Source organism: Coregonus lavaretus (assembly GCF_964263955.1).
Source record: "Coregonus lavaretus genome assembly, chromosome: 35".
NCBI lineage: Eukaryota > Metazoa > Chordata > Actinopteri > Salmoniformes > Salmonidae > Coregonus > Coregonus lavaretus.
The window spans coordinates 9,950,863-9,976,377 of record NC_140022.1 but is presented as its reverse complement, the minus strand read 5'-3'; the positions used below and the strand labels follow the sequence as shown (position 1 = coordinate 9,976,377).

At 41.5% G+C, this 25,515-nt stretch overlaps 1 protein-coding gene across 1 annotated transcript in view; it reads right to left on the bottom strand.

Moving 5' to 3' along the window:
* The window catches only part of LOC311109561 (cell adhesion molecule CEACAM5-like), a gene marked incomplete at its 5' end in the record, with an annotated part of 33,525 nt that extends 18,471 nt beyond the window's left edge, over positions 1–15,054 (bottom strand). The window contains one exon of the mRNA XM_084152481.1: positions 15,039–15,054. Within this exon, the coding sequence (XP_084008607.1) occupies positions 15,039–15,054 (16 nt within the window). The remainder of the gene's footprint in view (positions 1–15,038) is intronic.
* Between the last annotated feature and the right edge of the window lie 10,461 nt (positions 15,055–25,515).

Genomic DNA, 25,515 nt, shown 5'->3' with positions numbered 1-25,515 from the left:
TTTTACAGGGTCCTGTGGGTACCTGTGCTCCGGGGGTCACCAAATGTCCGGGGGTGTCCAGTCCAAGTGCTTAGTGTGTGTGTTCCCCAGTGATGGAGCGGCGTATCGGGCTGAGGGTGGTGAAGCGTCTGGGCACGCTCATCTGGTGGTCGGAGACCTGGGGGAACACACACACAACAGCAATATGAATGGCAGGCAGAAGTACAGATCAGGGCTGGGCAAATATCGTGGTGAGAGACAGAAGGCAGAATCGAGTTACCGGAGGGGCTGAAGATCGGAGAGTAGTCGAGGTCCAGAAGGCAGGTCGGGATAGACGGGGCAGTAGAACAAGGAGGCAGTCAAGAAAGGATCGGTATCACAAACAGGAGTCAGAGCGCAGACAGGCAGGTTACTGGTCCGGGTTTGAAGACGATCTGACAGGGCTTGGCTGAAAAACAGGGCTTGATATACTGGGAGAGGTTAGTGGGGAAATGCAGTTCAGCTGGCAGAGTAATTAGAACAGAGTGAGGCAAGGTGAGGATGGTGAGTGGGAAATGCAGTGCAGCTGGCCAGGTAACAAGAGCAGAGCAGGGCGGAGCCAGGTGGAGCTCGTTAGGCAGAGTAGGGAGAGAGTGAGCAGAGTGGCAGAGATTTGAATGCAATTAATGTTGCTACCAGGGAGAGAGAGTGCTCATGACAAGGCTGTATGATGACGTAGTGAAAATACAAATTATGCCATTAAATTCCCATGTACCGAATAAAAAATACAAGTTTAATTGGGTTTCCATCGCATTTTACACTCTACTGATGGTTTGTCCAAATCCTTTGCGTTATATAGACTGTTGTGTTATATAGACTGTTATCTACATAACTGTTATCTACAGCTAAGGTATCTACATTATGAGATTATTATGGATAAGAGCGAAATTATTTGTATTTATCAAATTGCAACAAAGCATCGATCATCATGTCACCAGAATAAGAACGTCAATATTTATTGGAAAGGAGCATCAAACTCATAACCTTGCACATTCACCACCCTGTGAAGTTCATCATCATGTGTTTAATCTGTAGCCTAATAAACTGCATGCTATCCCGAGTCGTAGTAGGAGGACCACACTACATGTCATCGCGTGACCAAGTTTATTTCCATATGATGGTTATTATAACCATAAAAGCGCATAAAAGCGCAATTAAAGATCCCACCTTGTCTAGCGTATTTTGTTTTGTCGACATTTGGAAAGTTTACCGAAAAATGTTGTTTCACACACACACGTAAACACACATGTACACACACACACACGTACACACACACACAGAAACACTTACTGATAACATAATGTATATGTCTGCTAAAGCAGTGATATATAGACTGTTGTGTTATATAGACTGTTGTGGTATATAGACTGTTGTGTTATATAGACTGTTGTGTTATATAGACTGTTGTGTTATATAGACTGTTGTGTTATATAGACTGTTGTGTTATATAGACTGTTGTGTTATATTGACTGTTGTGTTATATTGACTGTGTTATATAGACTGCTGTGTTATATAGATGTTGTATAGACTGTTTCGCTATATAGACTGTTGTGTTATATACACCACCGTTCAAAAAATTTGGGGTCACTTAGAAATGTCCTTGATTTCGAAAGAAAAGCAATTTTTTCTTCCATTAAAGCAACATGAAATTGATCAGAAATACAGTGTAGTAATTGTTAATGTTGTAAATGGCTATTGTAGATGGAAATGACTGATTTTTAATTGAATATCTACATAGGCGTACAGAGGCCCATTATCAGCAACCATCAGTCCTGTGTTCCAATGGCACGTTGTGTTTAACTAATCCAAGTTTATCATTTTAAAAGGCTAATTGATCATTAGAAAACCCTTTTGCAATTATGTTAGCACAGCTGAAAACTGTTGTGCTGATTAAAGAAGCAATAAAACTGGCCTTCTTGAGACTAGTTAAGTATCTGGAGCATCAGCAATTGTGGGTTCGATTACAGGCTCAAAATGACCAGAAACAAAGAACTTTCTTCTGAAACTCGTCAGTCTATTCTTGTTTTGAGAAATGAAGGCTATTCCATGCGAGAAATTGCCAAGAATCTGAAGATCTCGTACAACGCTGTGTACTACTCCCTTCACAGAACAGCGCAAACTGGCTCTAACCAGAATAGAAAGAGGAGTGGGAGGCCCCGGTGCACAACTGAGCAAGAGAACAAATACATTAGAGTGTCTAGTTTGAGAAACAGACGCCTCACAGGTCCTCAACTGGCAGCTTCATTAAATAGTACACGCAAAACACCAGTCTCAACGTCAACAGTGAAGAGGTGACTCCGGGTTGCTGACCTAGGCAGAGTTGCAAAGAAAAAGCTATATCTCAGACTGGCCAATAAAAAGAAAATATTAAGATGGGCAAAAGAACACAGACACTGGACAGAGGAAGATTGGAAAGAAAGTGTTATGGACAGACGGATTGAAGTTTGAGGTGTTCGGATCACAAAGAGGAACATTTGAGAGACGCAGACCAAATGAAAAGATGCTGGAGGAGTGCTTGATGCCATCTGTCAAGCATGGTGGAGGCAATGTGATGGTCTGGGGGTGATTTGGTGGTGGTAAAGTGGGAGATTTGTACAGGGTAAAATGGATTTTGAAGAAGGAAGGCTATCACTCCATTTTGCAACGCCATGCCATACCCTGTGGATGGCGCTTGATTGGAGCCAATTTCCTCCTACAACAGGATAATGACCCAAAGCACAGCTCTAAACTATGAAATAACTTTTTAGGGAAGAAGCAGTCAGCTGGTATTCTGTCTATAGTGGAGTGGAGAGCACAGTCACCGGATCTCATCCCTATTGAGCTGTTGTGGGAGCAGCTTGACCGTATGGTACGTAAGAAGTGCCCATCAAGCCAATCCAACTTGTGGGAGGTGCTTCAGGAAGCATGGGGTGAAATCTCTTCAGATTACCTCAACAAATTGACAACTAGAATGCCAAAGGTCTGCAAGGCTGTAATTGCTGCAAATGGAGGATTCTTTGACGAAAGCAATGTTTGAAGGACACAATTATTATTTTGTATTAAAAATCATTATTTCTATGCATTTTGCTGTCCTATTCAAACTCATTTCATGTATGTTTTCATGGAAAACAAGGACATTTCTAAGTGACCCCAAACTTTTGAACGGTAGTGTAGACTGTTGTGTTATATAGACTGTTGTGATATATAGACTGTTGTGATATATAGACTGTTGTGTTATACAGACTGTTGTGATATATAGACTGTTGTGTTATACAGACTGTTGTGATATATAGACTGTTGTGTTATATAGACTGTTGTGTTATATAGACTTTGTTATATAGACTGTTGGGTTATATAGACTGTTGTGTTATTGTTATAATGACTTTTGATACAAGATTCTTAATGTTGGTAAACTCCTAAGCTGCATGTAGGAGAGAGGACAACGACACGTCATGGGTTATAGAGGTCACTAGATAAGGGACAGAAGGTATGCGTGCCAAGATAGATTGGGGGCCACTTGTGATAATCTTAGAAGGTGTACGTGAGGGAATGGCCTGGCTAGGGTGACACAATATCAAGTACGGGGATACTATTGTGGTAGATGAGTGACAGATAATATATATCAAGAAGTAGATCGGGAGAGCATTATATAAACTGAGAGATTTTGTATGGAATTCATTCAGATGGCAGGAGGCTACGTCCGTACCGCCTGTCATTGAATCCATTATTGTAACCATTAAATGATGTCTGTATTAACTCTCCATCTGTGTCCCATATTCTCTTGCATCATGAACTTCTCAATACCAGAAACTCATCATAACAGTTATATAGACTGTTGTGTTATATAGACTGTTGTGTTATATAGACTGTTGTGTTATATAGACTGTTGTGTTATATAGACTGTTGTGATATATAGACTGTTGTGTTATATAGACTGTTGTGATATATAGACTGTTGTAATATATAGACTGTTGTGTTCAGTGGCGGCTCCTGAAAATATTCTCAGGGGGGGCAATTTTTCTGATGATTTAGGTGACCTACACACATTTTAAAAAAGATATGTCCAGCAACAACATGAAGACAGGGGCAGCATATAAGTCAATGCCAGAAGCATTTATTGACTGATCTCAAAAGTGTTGGCTTACAAAAGCAAAATAAGTTATCACAGTAAAAATAATCAAGGGTGTTCTTTCACATTCCTAAACACTGCATAAACAATATGCATTTCCATAAACAAATGAAATATCAGCTGAAAATACAGCATCTTGGTATTTGTTCAGATTGCAGGATCAACAAGAGCTTTTACCACATTTTTTGCCTCATGGTTGAATTGGAAATATGTGCACCTGAGCATAATTCACAACAAGCAAGCAGGAGCTTTTGATAGAGGCTACTGAAAACATTGATGCAAGTTATTGGTAATAATAAATTTTTATAGACTTCCATATTCTGCCCTCTTGTATAGATTTGTGAAAATGAACAGTGATAGACATTTTGCCTGAAAACAGAATTTGAAAATAATTTCTAGAAAAGGTAAACACAGCTATCTGTATGGCTTTGTAAAAATGAACAACCATATTCTGGCCAATTGTATAGATTTGTAAATATGAACAACCATATTCTGGCCAATTGTATAGATTTGTAAAAATGAACATGAACAGATTATTATTTATTTTTTTACTTTTTTTTAAATGAAAAATAACTATTTTAAACAACATCAACTGTGAACTGATTTGGGCGTGTGTGTGTTAAAGAGACAGACAGGGAGGGACAAAGAGAGAGAGAGGCTACATTACTTGTACTGAAACTGTTCTCTTCTCTCTTTCAATGCAGCAAAGCGGTCAATGACTTTCTCATTGAAATCAGGCATGCTGAGGACTAGTTCCCTCTCCATGGAAAGCATGGCCAGTGCATTCAGACGTTCCTGGCCCATTGAATTTCGCAGGAATGTCTTAACTCGTGTCAAAGTTGAGAAACATCTCTCAGCTTCAGCTGTTGTCATGGGAGTAGTTATGAGGATGTTCAACAGAGTCACAGTCTCAGAGAACGTCTCCTGGAGGTTGTAGCTCATGAGAACCTGGTACAGTGCCAGTGCACCACAGTTTGACTTTCACGTCGTCGGCAAAAAGATCGTTCAGTCTCTCCAAAAGCACACTGGCGATTGAGACTGAGGTTGATTCCGAGATGGGAAGGAACTCAAAAAAGCGCTCCTGCACTTTGTGGTTGCTATCTATGTACCTCAGCACAAGCACCAGCTGTGTCTGTGTAGAAACGTCCGTGGTCTCGTCAGCTTGGATAGCTACGAAGTTCGCCGACTTCACCTCCTCCACAATATGTTCCCTCATGACCGCTAGCATACACTCCAGTAGCTCGTTTTGAATAGTCTTTGATGTGAACTTCTTTCAAAGAGACAATCGAGTTGCACTGAACGCTAGCCATGTTGATAGTAGTACGTGAATTGATTGACGCTGCTACCCGCTCTTTTCTTAGTTACGTTCATGGTTATGTTACGTATGACGAAAGCGCGTAAGTGCAAGCCCTCAGAAACCCATAGAGATTGTATTGAAAGCTCTGATATTTGAAAAAAAAAGATTTTACATGATAGTCTATGAGAGACCCCTGGGCGATTTTCAACCTGACTGAAATCGCCCCAAAAGGGGCGGGGCCATTTGAAGCACGACTTTAGCCTGATTGGACATTTAGTGGCAGATCAGATGTCTAGATTAGAACACTGATAACTACTGTTGCCGTGATATAATTGATTAGAAAAAAAATCCCTTCCTTTTCCCGTTTGGCAGTGCGTCGCCCATATCGCCCTAATGAACACACCGCCCCTGGTTGTGTTATATAGACTGTTTTATATAGACTGTTGTGTTATATAGACTGTTGTGTTATATAGACTGTGTTACATAGACTGTTGTGTTATATAGACTGTGTTACATAGACTGTTGTGTTATATAGCAAATCTGCCCACTCTGGTATTGGCACATGCGCTCTAGCCAACAGTTTGCAGCTACATTGTGGGTAAATTATCTACATTATGAGATTATTATCGATATTATTTGTCATTTGTATTTGTATTTGTATTTGATATTATCATGTCACCGGAATAAGACTGTCAATATTTATTGGAAAGGAGCATCACATTTATCACATTACACATTCACCACCCTGTGAAGTTCATCATAATTTATTTAATCTGTAGCCTAATAAACTGCATGCTTTCCCGAGTCGTAGTGTGAGGACCACACAACATATCATCGCGTGACTCCAAATTTACTTCGATATGATGGTTATTATATCAATATTTGCCCAAAAGCAGGGCAGGCGTTATGGGCCGGGACTTAGAGGGCCTGGCCCGTCCTACCGTACCTCCTTGCCCGTCCAAATAAAATATTGAAATGTTGATCATTTATTTGACCGAGATGCGTGCCGACAGAAAGACGCATCAATCTCAGACAAAGAGTCCGAGCGAGCAAAACAGCGCCCCTCTGTCTAGTTAAGTGTAGACCATGTATCTGATGCTGTCTGGACAAAAGGAGTATGGCATGTCATACTTTTTCTGGCCAGACAGCATCAGGGCTACATATAGCAAATCAGAGGGGCACTGTTTCTCTCGCTAGTTTCAGCAGAGAGGAAGTGGCGAAGCAAGAGGGCTCACTCTCGCCAAAATCTGTCCTGAATAAGCCCAATGCGTTTTCATTGGAAAAACATGCAGACCTAAGCGTGTCGCCTGCATTCCCGCCTTTGGGACATTGACTTGCATTGCACGGGCGGAGACATGAGTATCTCGTCATTATGTACCGATTTCTGGTTTCAGCCACTTATGAATTAGAAAGGAAAGTTGGAGGGTGCACAGTGCACTGTTCGAATGCTGGCTTCCCCTAAAGTAAATGTATGTTTAGCCAAAATTATATAATTACTCCTGTCTAAATAAAATCATTCAAAATACTATAACAGAGAGCTTGGCTAAGCGACAGAGCATCTTTAAAAAAAATATCTGTGGATTGTTTCAAATCACAAGTGCATAGGCTTATGCCTATTTGGGAAGCCAGCAATTTGGGCAGTCCGCGCGGCAGTATGTCTAGCTGATTATTGAGTTGCGGCTGTCAGTGAAAAGCATCTAAAATGTGTGAAGGTAATGTGTCTTGAGTATAACTTAAAATGTTGAGACAAGAAGAAGCGGAGTGTCGAAGATATGGGCATCTCTCTCCAGAATGCACTCAGCTCTCCAGAATGCACTTAGCAGTCTCCCACCAATCCTTGCCCATTGACTGTTTCATTGTGTGAATTGTTTGCTTTTTGATTGTTTACTTTTTATAAATTCCCAATTACATGCAACCAGTAGGCCTAGTAAATGTACCGTTAATCCCTCTTTGGTTACATGAATTACTGTTAATTATGTATTACAGTCATTTACCGTTCTCATTCTCGGAGTGGAAACGTTGTTTTCAAAAATTACAACCTCCTACACTTGTGAGAAACAAGTTTTGGTTTATTTCATAACCATCATTTAGGAGTTGTACATTTTTTCATTGTTTTTTGCCATGTGAGTTATGAGCATGTGTGTGGTTTCTCTGTCCTGATAACGTTGAGGGAGCTTGCTTAGAACTAATCAATTGAATTCTTGCTTATTCATTGTTACATTGTGTGAATTCTTTGCCATTTTGATTGTTTAAAAAAAATCAATACCCCAGTGCATTCGGAAAGTATTCAGACCACTTCACTTTTTCCACATTTTGTTAGGTTACAGCCTTATTCTAAAATGGATTAAATTGTTATTTTTCCAACCTCATCAATCTACCCACAATACCCAGTAATGACAAAACAAAAACAGGTTTTTAGATTTTTTTGCAAATTTATAAAAAATGAAAAACAGAAATACCTTATTTACATAAGTAGTCAGAGCTTTGCTATGAGACTCGAAATTAAGCTCAGGTGCATCCTGTTTCCATTGGTCATCCTTGAGATGTTTCTACAACTTGATTGGAGTCCACCTGTGGTCAATTCAATTGATTGGACATGATTTGGAAAGGCACACACGTCTATATAAGGTCCCACAGTTGACAGTGCATGTCAGAGCAAAAACCAAGACATGAGGTCGAAGGAATTGTCCGTAGAGCTCCGAGACAGGATTGTGTCGAGGTCCGGGGAAGGGTACCAAAAAATGTCTGCAGCATTGAAGGTCCCCAAGAACACAGTGGCCTCCATCATTCTTAAATGGAAGAAGTTTGGAACCACCAAAGACTCTTCCGCACGGCCAAACTGAGCAATCGGGGGAGAAGGGCCTTGGTCAGGGAGGTGACCAAGAACTCGGTGGTCACTCTGACAGAGAATCCAGAGTTCCTCTGTGGAGATGGGAGAACCTTCCAGAAGGACAACCATCTCTGCAGCACTCCACCAATCAGGCCTTTATGGTAGAGTGGCCAGACGGAATCCACTCCTCAGTAAAAGGCACATGACAGCCCGCTTGGAATTTACCAAAAGACACCTAAAGGACTCTCAGACCATGAGAAACAAGATTCTCTGGTCTGATGAAACCAACATTGAACTATTTGGCCTGAATGCCAAGCGTCACAACTGGAGGAAACCTGGCACCATCCCAACAGTGAAGCATGGAGGTGGCAGCATGGGATTTTTTTAGGGACTGGGAGACTAGTCAGGATCGAGGGAAAGATGAATGGAGCAAAGTACAGAGAGATCCTTGATGAAAACCTGCTCCATAGCGCTCAGGACCTCAGACTGGGGCAAAGGTTCACCTTCCAACAGGACAACGACCCTAAGCACACAGCCAAGACAACGCAGGAGTTGCTTCGGGACAAGTCTCTGAATGTCCTTGAGTGGCCCAGCGAAAGCCCGGACTTGAACCTGATCAAACATCTCTGGAGAGACCTGAAAATAGTTGTGCAGCGACGCTCCCCATCCAACCTGACAGCGCTTGAGAGGATCTGCAGAGAAGAATGGAAGAAACTCCCCAAATACAGGTGTGCCAAGCTTCTAGTGTCATACCCAAGAAGACTTGTGGCTATAATCGCTGCTAAAGGTTCTTCAACAGTTAAGGGTCTGAATACTTATGTAAATGTGATATCAGTTTTTTTTTTTATATATAAATTAGCAACAATATCTACTAACCTGTTGTTGCTTTGACATTCTGGGGTATTGTGTGTAGATTGATGAGGATTTTGTTTTTCTTAAATCAATTTTAGAATAAGGCTATAACGTAACAAAATGTAAAAAAAGTCAAGAGGTCTGAATACTTTATGTAATGAGGAATTTATTTTAAAAAAATAAACAATCAAAGGGCAAACAATTCACACAATGAAACAATGAATCGGCACAACCCTCCCCTTCTTCTTGTTGCAACATTAAAAATTATACTTAAGACACATTCTCTTAACACATATTTTTGATGCTTTTCACTGACAGCCGCAACTCAATCAGCTAGACATATTGCCACGCCCACTGCCCAAATTGTGGGATTCCAAAATAGGCATAGGCAATCCACAGATATTTTCTTTTTAATAAGCTAATGATACTCTGTGGCTAAGCCATGCTCTCTGGTGAAGTATTTTAATGATCCTCTATGGCTAAGTCATGCTCTCTGGTGAAGTATTTTAATGATCCTCTATGGCTAAGTCATGCTTCTGGTGAAGTATTTTAATGATCCTCTGTGGCTAAGTCATGCTCTCTGGTGAAGTATTTTAATGATCCTCTGTGGCTAGGTCATGCTCTCTGGTGAAGTATTTTAATGACCCTCTGTGGCTAAGTCATGCTCTCTGGTGAAGTATTTTAATGATCCTCTGTGGCTAGGTCATGCTCTCTGGTGAAGTATTTTAATGATATTCTGTGGCTAAGTCATGCTCTCTGGTGAAGTATTCTAATGATCCTCTGTGGCTAAGTCATGCTCTCTGGTGAAGTATTTTAATGATCCTCTGTGGCTAAGTCATGCTCTCTGGTGAAGTATTTTAATGATATTCTGTGGCTAAGTCATGCTCTCTGGTGAAGTATTTTAATGATCCTCTGTGGCTAGGTCATGCTCTCTGGTGAAGTATTTTAATGATCCTCTGTGGCTAAGTCATGCTCTCTGGTGAAGTATTCTAATGATCCTCTGTGACTAAGTCATGCTCTCTGGTGAAGTATTTTAATGATCCTCTGTGGCTAAGTCATGCTCTCTGTTGAAGTATTTTAAATGTTTTTATTTAGACAGGAGTAATTATATAATTGTGGCAAAACACTCTGTTCAGTCGTGTGGTCATGTGCCACAAAGAGGGACTTAGCAAAATTACAATTGGCTCAGAACAGGGCAGCAATGCTGGCTCTTAAATGTAGACAGAAAGCTAACATTAATGATATTCATGTCAATGTCTCATGGCTCAAAGTGGAGGAGAGATTGACTTCATCACTACTTGATTTTGTAAGTGTTGACAAGCTGAATGCACCGAGCTGACTGTTGAGACTAATAGCACACAGCTCGGACACCCATGCATACCCCACAAGACATGCCACCAGAGGTCTCTTCACAATCCCCAAGTCCAGAACAGACTAAGGGAGGCACACAGTACTACATAGAGCCATGACTACATGGAACTCTATTCCACATCATGTAACTAATGCAAGCAGTAGAATCAGATATAACAAATATAAAAAAATACACCTTATGGAACAGCGGGTACAGTGAAGAGACACACACACAGGTACAGAAACACGCATACACACACAAAAGCTAGCACACTCACTACACGCACGTACATTGTAATATTGTTGTATGGTGGTATTATACATTTTGTATTGTAGATATACAGTGGTGTAATAATATTATAAGATGTACTGATTTATCTTCTGTTTTATGTGTAATGTAAGTGCCTTAATGTGTTTGGACCCCAGGAAGAGTAGCTGCAGCTAATGGGGATCCCTAGTAAATACTTTAGGGGAAGCCAGCATCCTATATATAGCCCATGTATCTGATGCTGTCTGGACAGAAATAGTATGACATGCCATACTCTTTTGGTCCAGACAGAATCAGATACATTGTTTACACATACTGAGACAGAGGGGCGCTGTTTCGCTCACTCTGATTCTTTATCAAATAAATGATCAATATTTCAATATTTTATTTGGCTGGGCAAGAAGGTAAGGTAGAGCGGGCCAGCCCCCCTATGGCCCGCCCATAACGCCAGCCCTGCCATGATCATGCAGACCCTTCTGTAGGTTTGAGCCTTGGTTAGGCCAGGACTCAATATCCGATAACTTCCTGAAGTTGGCTCTGTGTGTAGCTAAACGGAATAAGAAGGGTGCAGTCCTTATTTCGCAACGAAACCCACATAGACGTCATTTAAAATCATTCCGACTCGGCTGCTGCGCTTCTAACTTGAAGTTGCAGCGCACATAGTGTTCATATGGCACATTATCTTACATATATACAGGGGCGCAACTTTCACTGGGGACAGGGGGACATGTCCCCCCCCACATTCTGAAATTGCACTTTTGTCCCCCCCCCCCCCCAGTTTTAGTATTGGAATGTGATACAAAATGCGTCAACAGTGTGCTTTAGGACCATGCGGACGCCTCCGAGCGGTCGGGTAGGCTGTTTGGAGTGTTTAGTCGACTGGATTTAGGACTGCGCGGACACCAAAGAGCGGGCTGACAGGCTGTGAAGGCAAAGCTTCTGGTAGGCTGGCTGGACCAGCACGGGAAAGTTGAGCATGATTCAGTGTGTTCGTGTTGCGGTCTTTCACCGAGTTGTAAAAGGTAGCAGAACATAAATTGGCTACTCTTTAGTTGACTGATATAGCTGGCAAGGTAACTGCTGTTTAACTTAATCGGGAAAAAAATGAAACTAGTGTTTATTCGCAGTGCTGAGCTAGTATTGTAACTGACATGTAATGTTAGCTAATGTTTCATCCCCTCTCGACTGAGGTGAATTAATAAGCTACGCTAGTGAGTAGCTACCACAGCCAGGTCAGCTCTAGCCTCTAGTTATCTGTCAGATAGCAATATGAGGTGGCTATTATTACTATCTAAAAGCAGTTGTTTGTATGGAAATGTTTTGTAGCCTTTGTTTTCTCCTGTTTCAGAAGTAAATGAACTTGGCAAGCTTTCGCCAGTTGATGTACTGTTAGAGAGAGAGCTGGGCAAAATATGGCTTACATTAGCTATTATTTCTGCCTCAATCAAACTAGACCTGAACCAAATGATGAAACCATCGGCCAAACGATTGAAGATTGATATTCTGACGTTTTTTCATTGCAATGTGAGTTGTATTAGTCAGTATGGCAATGTGACTTTATTGATCTGTCAGTTTCCATAGCAAATCCCTACTTTCACACTGACACAGTAAGTAATAAACAGCTCTAACGTTACAGGCTTCACTGTCATGGGGCACAGTAGAGGTCTGTGCGGGACCGATTTCTTCATCCCGCACCCGCTGGATTTCTGTCCGACTCCCACCCGCTACCACAAGAACTGGTCCCAAACCCAACCGCGGTCTCGCAATGTTATTTTAGGCGTATGTGACGCAACTCATTGCCAGCCATGGTCCCAGCAATTTTCCGCCCTATAGGCAATATCAAATGCGCAAAAATAACTTCAGAAAAAGGTTAAATTACCAGAGATTCTCACATGGCCCTTACATTGTATTACTGGGCTATATCAGCCAATATGCTAGATGTAGTTTGAAGTTGGAGAGACTTGCACTTTCTCTTGAGCTATTTTTATAGCCTACTGTGCCTTTTAGGAGTGGGAAGATTCCCAGCAGGGTCAGACAGACAGGGAAGACCAGTCTATGGAGCTCAGGTGAATTTTGCAGTATATTCAGTGAATGATACAAAGTTCCATCTTGATTTGATGGGTAGACCTACAGTAGCTACATGGCAGCAGCTTAAGCTTAAAGCTACAGTCTGGGATCTGGGAATAATGGTCATTTAAATTATTGAACCATTTATTCTATTATTGGATAATATAATGTACAAATGTACACCAAGGTAATTCTTTGTCATGCCTCATTTTAGGAGGATCAGATGGTGACAGGGGTCTCAGCAGGGTCAGGCAGCCAGGGAAGACCAGTCTGTGACAGAGGTGAGGTGAATTTTTGCAGATACAACACTTTATTCTCTCTGTCCAGCAAACACTGGACAAGCCAGATGCTATTTTAAGGTAGTCTGACAAACCTCCAAAGTTGATTTCCAAACTGTATCAAGGGTTGATAGAGGCTTTTCCCAATGACACAAAACAGGAGACCTGGGAGACGCTATTGATGACGATGAATGGATACAGATATGTTAGAATGCCCAGTCATGTTCATATAATCTCAGACATAAATTCCTGCAGTTTAAGACCATCCATAGAACGTACTATATGCCAGTGAAATTGAATATCATGCACTAAGACATTGTATTATTCTGCTGGAGGTGTAAAGCACAAAAGGGGACATATTTGCATAAGTTGTGGTCTTGTGAAGGCTGGCTGAATTCTGGCAAAGAGTATGTTATTAGGGACAGGACGGGGTGACCCAGCTATATTGTGTGCAAGTAGAAAGAGCTCTACAGTACTATTAGGCCTAAGATATGAATTATATGGAGGGGGTACCCTTTCTGTGTGTTAATGTGTAGGTGTATGTGTGTTTTCATTCATCCAAATATTTCCCTTGAGACAAAAAAAAAAGATGGGAAGGAAGTTGTGTTGGAGAGAGTTGAGGTTATTGACTAGACTGGTGGGAGTCGGGCGTGTAGGCAGCTCGGGTTGTCTAGGCGGTCTGGCTGAAATTTGATATAGAGGATGTCTTAAAGACAATCAAAAGTTAAGACTGTACTTTATTTGTAAGAGTTGTTCATTTGTTAGGCTATTGGTTAAAGGTGCAACACAATATTGATTATTGAATTATCATGGATCTAGTTCAGTCTTATCAATCACTTAAACATATTTAATAATGTCTTACCTAGCTTGATGACTGTGGACATTTTTGCTTACTTTTTGTTGTTCTAAATAGACATCTAGAAGGGCCATGGGTCATATTAGATTGTGTAGAAATGCAGGAAATGTGCTTTAGATGCCCCCAACAATGGAAGGACACCCAGACCCCCTGCCAAGTTATGTCCCCCTCTGCAAATAGGGTGATTTCAAAAGTCATAGTCAATCGATCAATAATATAATAATACTCAAAGCAAAACATATATATATATATTTTACAATCTGTAAAATCTATGAGAATAGAAAGGTTCAGAACTTTTGTGAAACATCACAGCACAGTTTAAAAAGATATGGCAAATAGAAATCAAGGACCAAGTCCATATTATGGCAAGAACAGCTCATATAAGCAAAGAGAAATAACAGTCCATCGTTACTTTAAGACATGAAGGTCAGTCAATACTGAATATTTCAAGAACTTTGAACGTTTCTTCAAGTGCAGTCGCAAAAACCATCAAGGGCTATGATGAAACTGGCTCCATATTATGGTAAGAACAGCGCAAATAAGCAAAGTGAAAGAACATTCCATCGTTACTTTAAGACATGAAGGTCAGTCAATACTGAATATTTCAAGAACTTTGATAGTTTCTTCAAGTGCAGTCGCAAAAACCATCAAGCGCTATGATGAAACTGGCTCTCATGAGGACCACTACAGGAATGGAAGACCCAGAGTACCTCTGCTGCAGAGGATAAATTCATTAGAGTTACCAGCCTCAGAAATTGCAGCCCAAATAAATGCTTCACAAAGTTCAAGTAACAGACACATCTCAACATCAACTGTTCAGAGGAGACTGTGTGAATAAGGCCTTCATGGTCAAATTGCTGCAAAGAAACCTCTACTAAAGGACACCAATAAGAAGAAGAGACTTGCTTGGGCTAAGAAACACGAGCAATGGACATTAGACGAGTGGAAATTTGTCCTTTGGTCTGATGAGTCCAAATTTGAGATTTTTGGTGGGGATTATGATGTGATGTTGTAGGCTAGGCTATACAATTAGCACACAATAGCAAACAAGTAGCCTAACAAATATTAGGTATGCCAAACACTACATTCAGCTGGGCCAGTCGGTTCAACTTACCTCCATAGACCACCATTCGCGCCAGACAAAGCCAGAAGCACAATCTGATGAGCGTTAGTTTCGGCATATTTGCTAGTTAGTTAGGGTGTTTAGATAATAAATAAAAGTAAGTTAAAATGAGATATGCTGAAACACTGTGTGGTTCACAGCCTAGCCTACTTTCTGATCTTTATTTCCAGAGGCTGTGAACATGAAAGTAAAATGTGGTTTAGTTCCTCCCTCTGCATGAGTCATGACCTCTTGCTGGAGAAGACAAATTATGTTCCATTTGACTTGTAAATAATGTTTAATGGCTGCAATACAATCACACTGTATACCTACAACTCGCATTAAGTTTATATGCTATAATAACAACTTTTTTCTAACCACTTCTGGAATATTCCTTGCTGTAGTCGTGCCCATACCTGGTATTTGGCTGTGTGTATAATTGGCCACAATGTACAGAATTACATATAGAATTTAGAATTAATAACTATAGTTAGTCTAATTTTCCTCCTGTCCACTGAGTGTGAGGGATTTTGATTCACCAGCCTATAGCCATTGACCTATATGAGGCATGCACACAAAAACATTCACACAATTAAATGTTTTCCTCAAAACATAATACATGTTTGCCATCTTGTTCACATTATTCAAAGTTGATAAAAATGATAGTATCCTAGGCTAAACATGACAGCACATCATATACAGGATAACAATATGATACATAATAACCAGAAAGAGATAGAAAAGAGAGATGAGTTTACTGAACAGAAACAAACCTTCCCTGTACAGAATCTAAATATTTGTCCAACAAACGATATAGTCAACAAGTGCTTTACAGCTGGTTTCTTCTGGTACAGAGGCTGTACCTGTACTGGTATCTGTTGGTCCAGAGGATTTACCTATACTTCTCTATGAAGTAAACAGAGTATCTGAACTACTCTCTATGGCTGTACATGCTGTATCTGAACTGGTGTCTACTGGTCCAGAGGATTTACCTATACTTCTCTATGAAGTAGACAGAGTATCTGAGCTATTGGGTCTCCTCAGACCTGATAGGTCAGGTGTTCCTCCCTCTCTGTCTACCTGACCACTGCTCCTCTGAGTTTCCATTGTCTTCACTACTCTTCCTTGTTCTACACCCATCTGATAGCCATGCGAGTGTCTTATAGATGGTGGTCTTGGTGCAACACGTAGTGGGGGATTGTGGGGGAATGTTGTTGTTTTAGGAGAAGTTGGGTCTTGATGTATGGGAATTCGGTATGGAGGTGTTTGTTTGGAAGAAGTTATGTTCTTTCCCTCCTCTCTCTCTGATACTCCATCTTCATCCCTTCTCTGAGGGGTTGGTAGAGACCTCTGACCGTCAGTCTGGCTGTTGTGTGTGGCTCTGCTGGATTCCTCCTCTTGCTCCTCTGACTCTGGCTCCACCTCAGAGTTAATGTCCTCCTGTTGTCTTTACATCATTCTCCTCTCCCTCATGAGGAAAGTGACAAAGGAAATGACTCAGAGACAGAGGGAGAGAGAGGCTGTTTATTTTGTCACTTTCCTCATGTAACCCCTGGTCAGCTCGGTTCCCCCACTGTTTATCCTGAACCTGTATGGAGTGTTAGATTGTGTTTCAGGCTGTATCCATTGCTGGTAAGTGACATCTGGTGGGGCTTTGGATGGGGTGAGATGAGCCCCTCCTCTATCTCTCTCTCTCCCTCCCCCTCTCCGTCTTCACATTCCTTAGTCAGTGTTCTCATCTGATATTTAGGCTGGTTGGAATCCCGGCCCTGATTCTGGTCCTGATATGGTCCTCTCCAACGAGGATCCTTCTAGCTCTTCCTTCTGTAGTCTTTTACCACCACAAAGTCTCCAGGGCGCAGACAATGCTCAGTTCCTCCTGATAGCTTGGGCAGAGAAGCCTTCACCTGTGGGAAGAGAGTCTTAAGAACACTGTTAAGTGAGGCACAGTATGCTACCATGTCTTCTTCCATTCCCTGTAACGTCAACCTGTTTTGAGGAAATGGCGTGTTAGTCATTCTCATGGGTCGCCCTGTCAGCACCTCATGGGGAGAGAGACCAGTCACTGTATGGGATCTCTCTCAGAAGAGCCTTTGCCACAGCTGCTGCTGTAGTTCTCCTGCAAGGAAAAGCTTCAACCCATTTTGAAAATATGTCAACAATCACCAAACAATACTTGTTCCCCTCACAAGGGGTCAACTCAATGAAGTCCATCATCAAGTGCTCAAAGGGGCCCTCTGGCCTGGGATGGGACGCGGGGATACTGAAATGCCGCGTCCAACATTATTAGTCATACAGATCACACACTTCTTACAAAAATGTTCAGCAAACACAGTAAATCCTACTGTACTCCAATATTTATTTACAAGATCAACCATCCCTCCTTTTGACACATGGTCTTCACCATGTGACAATTTAGCAAGGTATTAGAAAGTACAACATGGCATGGCAGGTCTATTATATTCATTAAACCATACACGAGGTGTCCTTGTGACAGTGTTCAGCCCACCACCTTTGGGGAAACAGACAGAAGAGGAAGCAGCCAGCTTGGCCACAAAATCAGCTTTAGCAGAAGTGTGTGCTAACCACTGCAATAAATGAGGGGAGCTGAACGGCCGTCAGCAAAAAGGAGACAAGATCACTGTGAGCAGGGGCGGTGTGTTCAATAGGGCGATATGGGCGACGCACTGCCAAACGGGAAAAGGAAGGGATTTTTTTTCTAATCAATTATATCACGGCAACAGTAGTTATCAGTGTTGTAATCTAGACGTGTCTGGTCTGATCTGCCACTAAATGTCCAATCAGGCTAAAGTCGTGCTTCAAATGGCCACCCCCCCCCTTTTTGGGCGATTTCAGTCAGGTTGAAAATCGCCCAGAAGTCTGTCATAGACTCCCATGTAAAATCTATTTTTTTCAAATTTCAGAGCTTTCAATACAATCTCTATGGGTGTCTGAGGGCTTGCACTTACGCGCTTTCGTCATACGTAACGTAACCATGAACGTAACTAAGAAAAGACCGGGTAGCAGCCTCAATCAATTCACTACTACTGTAAAAATGGCTAGCCTTCAGTGCAACTCGATTGTGTCTTTGAAAGAAGTTCCTTTTTGTCGGCGAACAAATCAAGATAAATTGGCAACGAAACAATTAGGACCTCCCAGACCAAATTTAATAATTCAACAGGTTTCTACTAAAGGCGGAAAGTCCTACACCCGAGGATTTTCCAAAAATTGGTACTAACGAAAAAAGAACATTGCCACTCAACTGGATGAGGGATACAGGCTAGCTGTCCGCCGCCACAACGATGAGGTTAGTGTTGATAATCACAAGTTTACTGGAGAACTGAGACCAAGTAGAGACTTTGGACAGGGTGGATATGGTATAATAAAGGCAGTTTATTCAGAGGTAAAGATATCTGGAATCGCGTGCACGGACCCGTTCGTCAAACTCTTAGGGAGCTATACATTAAGCCCCATTACTTACCATATCAGATAAGAGAAATTACTGCAGCTACATATATTTTACATCCTGGCCCTACATAGTTCACTATTTGCATCACTTACCAAAATATTACATGTGGTCATATATGCTTGGAAAGTGGAGATGCCATAGAACGTCAAAAAAGTAAACATTGCTGGAGACACATTGCCGTTTTGGAGAAGACATCGCGTTTGCTAGCGAAGAGATTTGTTGTGGCAAATGAAGTTGGGCTGGGAATTGCCAGGAACCTCACGATAAGATATATGCATTGCGAGTCTCATGATTCTATACGTATTGCGATTCGATACTGTGATTTTATTGCGCACCATATGTCTGTTGCAGAGGGATCAGAAAGCCATGAGAACGAGTTTTGATCAGTCATGGAAATAAAAGTGCTGAAAACAAATTGGCTCCCAATGTGAAAAGATTGAGAACAAGCTATGAAGGAACAATAATGGTGTTTTGGTGCAGGTACAGCCAACTAGCGCTAAAATATTGCGATATTGTCAATACAGTATATCGTAAAGTATCACTATGTAACTCGATTTCTTTCACCCCAATCCCTCAAATTAACGGTAAATAACTGAATTGTTTGCCCCACATTTAGCTAAGATGATTAGCTAGCCAGCTAAAATGTTTTATTTAGTTAGCAGTCGCATCTACAATAGTTTACTGTCAATAACATGTCTCCAAAAATGACGTGGTGTCTCCAATTGTGTTGACATTTGACAATTGCGATGCGCATCCATGAGTATCCACTTTCTGTAGCTCAGCTGGTAGAGCACGGCGCTTGTAACGCCAAGGTAGTGGGTTCGATCCCCGGGACCACCCATACACAAAAATGTATGCACGCATGACTGTAAGTCGCTTTGGATAAAAGCGTCTGCTAAATGGCATATTATTATTATTATTATTATTATTATCTGAAGAGAGCCCCGAAACATTGTGTGCAGACATTTTATGCAATAAATGAAGTAGGTTGAATCTAGTAGTTCTGATCTTCTGATTGGTCCTGATGAGTTGGGCGAGGTCCCCTCCAGGCTACTGTCACTGTTGCATTGGCTCTGAGTCGGGTTCTCTGTCTTCAAATGTTCAGCCTAAGAGAGGGGATTTTTGTGTGTGTGTGTGTGTGTGTGTGTTTAACAGTGATGATGTGTGTGTGTGTGTGTTTGTGTGTGTGTGTGTGTGTGTCCTCAGAGCAAGAACTCGTGAGTTGGAAGAACTGAGAGGCCTATGGCGTGGGTGTTGTCCTTGGCTGACAAGATAGGACCCTTTTGTCCATTGTTATTGGATAGGAACAGAACTTATAACCAGCTCCTGACCTAAATAGATCTTAGCACAACATTTTACTCAACATATCATATTCCATATTCACTATAACAAATATATTTACTACGACATTAGCAAGAACCGCCACATCCTCAGCCGGCTAATCCAGTGTGTGAAGTTTTGCGGAGTGTTTGAGTTAGCTTTGCGAGGCAAAGATGAAACTGAGGGCTCCACCAACCCTGGTAAGCCAACACTTTTGAGATCAGTCAATAAATGCTTCTGGTATTGACTTATATGCTGCCCCTGTCTTCATGTTGTTGCTGGACATATATTTTTTAAAATGTGTGTAGGTCACCTAAATCATCAGAAAAATTGCCCCCCCTGAGAATTTTTTCAGGAGCCGCCACTGACTGTGAGCAATAGTTTTTCCAGACAAAGTTAAAAATCCTCTATTCTTCCACAACGTGCCAAAATTGTGCACAACACTTAATGCATATCTATCAGTGTAGATATTAACAGAGCAATCCTTTGCCAAAATACATGCTCTGGTTAAACCAAATAACTGCTGCCTGAGCAGACAAGTGAGAGGAAAGTCTAGCACTTTCCACAGTTTGAACAGTGGTGACAACAGCATAGCCTACTAAAGGTTCACCCTTGTCGTTTCGCTGGGCAGAGCCATCCACAAAAAACTCAAAGTACGAATTCAAAATAGGAACGTCTTTTAGGTCAAGCCTAGGGCTACAGTCAATTTCAAAGGTCAATTCATAGGCATGTTCTTCAACGGCATCAGCTGTAGGGATGAGAGTAGAAGGGTTAAGTACAGCACATCTCTTCAGTGTAACATGAGACATCGTCAAAAGGATGTTCTGATAATCTAGCAATCTGGCAGGTGTAAGATGGGCAGTTTCAGCCTGTGTAATAGTGGCATGAACCGCATGGGGAACATGCACTATCAGCTCAGACATCGCTACAATATCAGAACATGCCAAAACCCCCTCAGTTACCACAGTAACAGAGCGGAAGCAGGAAACCATGCCTCGGATAACAGTGTCTAAACGCTTAGAGTAGTACGCCACAGGCCTATAGACAACTCTGTGGTACTGTGTCAACACAGCAGACATAAACCCATGATTCTCAGAGACAAAAAGATGGAATGGTTTGGTGTGGTCAGGCAAGCCCAAACAGGGGGTCGACATTAGAGCCTGCTTTAACTTAATCAAGGCTAATTCAGCCTTCAGACATTTCTATCTTTTTGCCATAAATACAATCCTGCAGAGGCTGTACTGTCTCCGCATAGTCTTTCAACCATGGGCGACAGTAGCCAGCCACTCCCAACAGCGACATCATGTGATGCTTAGTAACAGGTTTAGGCAGGGACGTTATCGCCTCAAGACTATCTGTAGAGAGGGCGCGACCCTCAGAAGTAATGTCATGACCAAAATATTTAACAGAACTTCTACACAACTGCATCTTAGAGGGGGAAGCTTTATGAACATTTTCAGCTAAGAAAAAATCAACAATGCCTTAGTATCTTCGTGACAGATTTCCTCAGATGAGGAACAGACCAACAGGTCATCAACATATTGAACCACAATACTACCTCCAGGGAGAATAAAACCTTCCAGGTGATTCAACGTAGATTGTGGCATCATCGTCCGAGTCAATTCTTTCCCAAGAAACGTAAGAGAACAAATCCTGTGACCCAGGGTCAACAGGGATGCTGAAAAATGCATTAGCCAAATCTATAACCGAAAAAAACAGCTCCCTGGGGGAACTTGGGAAAGAATAGTACAGTGCCTTGCAAAAGTATTCAACCCCCTTGGCGTTTTTCCTATTTTGTTGCATTACAATCTGTAATTTAAATTGGATATCATGTAATGGACATACACAAACTAGTCCAAATTGGTGAAGTGAAAGGAAAAAAATTACTTATTTCAAAGAATTCTAAAAAATAAATAACGGAAAAGTGATGCGTGCATATGTATTCACCCCCTTTGCTATGAAGCCTCTAAATAAGATCTGGTGCAACCAATTACCTTCAGAAGTCACATAATTAGTTAAATAAAGTCCACCTGTGTGCAATCTAAGTGTCAAATGATCTGTCACATGATCTCAGTATATATACACCTGTTCTGAAAGGCCCCAGAGTCTGCAACACTACTAAGCAAGGGGCACCACCAAGCAAGTGGCACCATGAAGATCAAGGAGCTCTCCAAACAGGTCAGGGACAAAGTTGTGGAGAAGTACAGATCAGGGTTGGGTTATAAAAAAACATCAGAAACTTTGAACATCCCACGGAGCACCATTAAATCCATTATTAAAAAATGGAAAGAATATGCCCACCAAAACTCACGGACCAGGCAAGGAGGGCATTAATCAGAGAGGCAACAAAGAGACCAAAGATAACCCTGAAGGAGCTGCAAAGCTTCACAGCGGAGATTGGAGTATCTGTCCATAGGACCACTTTAAGCCGTACACTCCACAGAGCTGGGCTTTATGGAAGAGTGGCCAGAAAAAAGCCATTGCTTAAAGAAAAAAATAAGCAAACATGTTTGGTGTTCGCCAAAAGGCATGTGGGAGACTCCCCAAACATATGGAAGAAGGTACTCTGGTCAGATGAGACTAAAATTGAGCTTTTTGGCCATCAAGGAAAACGCTATGTCTGGCGCAAACCCAACACCTCTCATCACCCCGAGAACACCATCCCCACAGTGAAGCATGGTGGTGGCAGTATCATGCTGTGGGGATGTTTTTCGTCAGCAGGGACTGGGAATTGAAGGAATGATGGATGGCGCTAAATACAGGGAAATTCTTGAGGGAAACCTGTTTCAGTCTTCCAGAGATTTGAGACTGGGACGGAGGTTCATCTTCCAGCAGGACATTGACCCTAAGCATACTGCTAAAGCAACACTCGAGTGGCTTAAGGGGAAACATTTAAATGTCTTGGAATGGCCTAGTCAAAGCCCAGACCTCAATCCAATTGGTAATCTGTGGTATGACTTAAAGATTGCTGTACACCAGCGGAACATATCCAACTTGAAGGAGCTGGAGCAGTTTTGCCTTGAAGAATGGTAAAAAAATCCCAGTGGCTAGATGTGCCAAGCTTATAGAGACATACCCCAAGAGACGTGCAGCTGTAATTGCTGCAAAAGGTGGCTCTACAAAGTATTGACTGTGGGGGGGGGGGGGGGGTGAATAGTTATGCACGCTCAAGTTTTCTGTTTTTTCTGTCTTATTTCTTGTTTGTTTCACCCCAAAAAATATTTTGCATCTTCAAAGTGGTAGGCATGTTGTGTAAATCAAATGATACAAATTTTAATTCCAGGTTGTAAGGCAATAAAACAGGAAAAATGCCAAGGGGGGTGAATACTTTCGCAAGCCACTGTAACTGTGTTTGGCACCAGGGGTGCTCTTGCATGAATAGCATCATTAACTATTCTAAGATCTAAGATAAAGCAAAGCAGTGCGATAAAAACAACAAGAGTTACATATGGGGTAAACAAAACATAAAGTCAAAAATACAAGCGAAAATATATATACAGTGTGTGCGCGAATGTAGTAAATTATGGAGGTAAGGCAATAAATAGGCCATAGTGCAAAATAGTTACAATTTCGTATTAACACTGGAATGATAGATGTGCAAAAGATGATGTGCAAATAGAGATACTGGGGTGCAAATTAGCAAAATAAATAACAATATGGAGATGAGGTAGTTGGATGGGCTAATTACAGATGGGCTGTGTACAGGTGCAGTGATCGGTAAGCTGCTCTGACAACTGACGCCTAAAGTTAGTGAGGGAGATAAGAGTCTCCAGCTTCAGAGATTTTTGCAGTTCGTTCCAGTCATTGGCAGCAGAGAACTGGAAGGAATGGCGGCCAAAGGAGGTGTTGGCTTTGGGGATGACCAGTGAGATATACCTGCTGGAGCGCATACTACGGGTGGGTGTTGCTATGGTGACCAGTGAGCTAAGATTGGCCACAGATAAAATGACGTCAAATCATGTTATATCTATCTTTGCTTTGATTGGACTGATCATGTTAACATCATACTTTCAAAATCTTAGCTAGCAAGCTAGACAAGCAGTCATCATTATGAATCACGTCAACAATCTACTGGCAAATCCTTTTCAATCCTTGTTAGGATTATGTACAATGTCTCCTAAAGGTTTGGACCAAGAGTTTGATATCAGACCATTTCTTACATGAATATGTCACTTTGATTTGTCTTGCCTTACAGGTCTCCTCCTTGGTCATTTTATACATATATACTATTGTCTGTAACTACTACATGTGCCCATCTCATTGTTATCAAATTATTAGAGATACACAAATAGTTTTTTTGCGTCATGTGCTTAATGGTCATGTGAGGTGAAATGTGTATATTTTGGGATGTGAGCACTCAGTTTGTTTGTTTGACCTGAGGAAGATCTGTTTTGTATCGAGACGTTGTCATTAAAGCGGTGAATTGGGAGCTTTAACAGTGTGCAAGCCTCCTTGTTACTTTGCCAGTAATACGTGTCACATATCAGTTGCAAACAATATAATTGTTTTATAAATTGAGTTAATAAAGCTGCATACAAACATGGTCTCTTTTTTGCTTTCTTGAGTACGGCAGCTCCAAAATGCAGACTTCAGCCTAGATCAGTGCTTTCTGTGGTGGAGGGGCTGCCAGCGGAAAATACAGAGCGTAGGGGTTGGTAATCTTCTCTAGTTGCGCCGTGATTGGCTCAGTGTTCTGTCAATCATGGGGCCACTACATCACCGCAAAAGATACAGGGAGAGCTAGAAAGTTCAAGCCCCCTTGAGTGCTGCCATAGATTTACATTAGAAGTGCCCATCCAAGAAGGCTCAAGGTCATTGGCCACAGATAAAATGATGTCAAATCATGTTATATCTACCGTAGCTTTGATTGGACTGATCATGTTAACATCATACTTTCAAAATCTTAGCTAGCAAGCTAGACAAGCAGTCATCATCATGAATCACGTCGACAATCTACTGGCAAATCCTTTTCAATCCTTGTCATATGATGAGAAATTATAGATAAAACGTATCGGTGCTCATCGGCCATTGGACATAAACATTACACAACAAGTTGGAAATCGCAAATTCAACAATTAATGGTTTGGAAGGAATCAGTGGTTAACTGCAAGCCTTGCAAAGCAATCACTATTTTGCTTCCCCTGCCTGCTATTTGGTGGAGAGGGTGTGTGGTCCAAGTCTGGGTTTAAGGGTCTCTTTTCCAACCTTAAAAGGATAAACATTCACACGCAACACAATGGGCCAGAAAAGGTTGAATACATTGGCCATGCTGTCAATTCAGCATGAGTTCTGCCGGGTTAAAAACAACTGGAAACTCGGTACTGGGAAATCGCAGACTTCAGTGAGTTCAAGACAACTTGGAACCGACTGGGAAAATACGTTTCGAATGGTTATCCAACTCGGAATTCCAAGTCGGGAACTCTGTCATCTTTCTAGAGCTCCGACCTGAAGATCACTGACGTCATGATTCAACTTTGTTTTTTTCAGAGTTCACAGTTGTCTTGAAAGCACCAACAATCCAGAGAATGCCAGGCTTTGATGACAAATTTCATGACAAAATTTGCACACAAGAAGGACCGCCGCGGCACCTTCCTGTTCAAGTCCAAAAATGTATTGTATGCTGCTGCATAAATGATCTAATATGCCAGGGAGATACAGTAAGCAGACAATGAAAGCTCTTACAATATTTGCTGATGACAT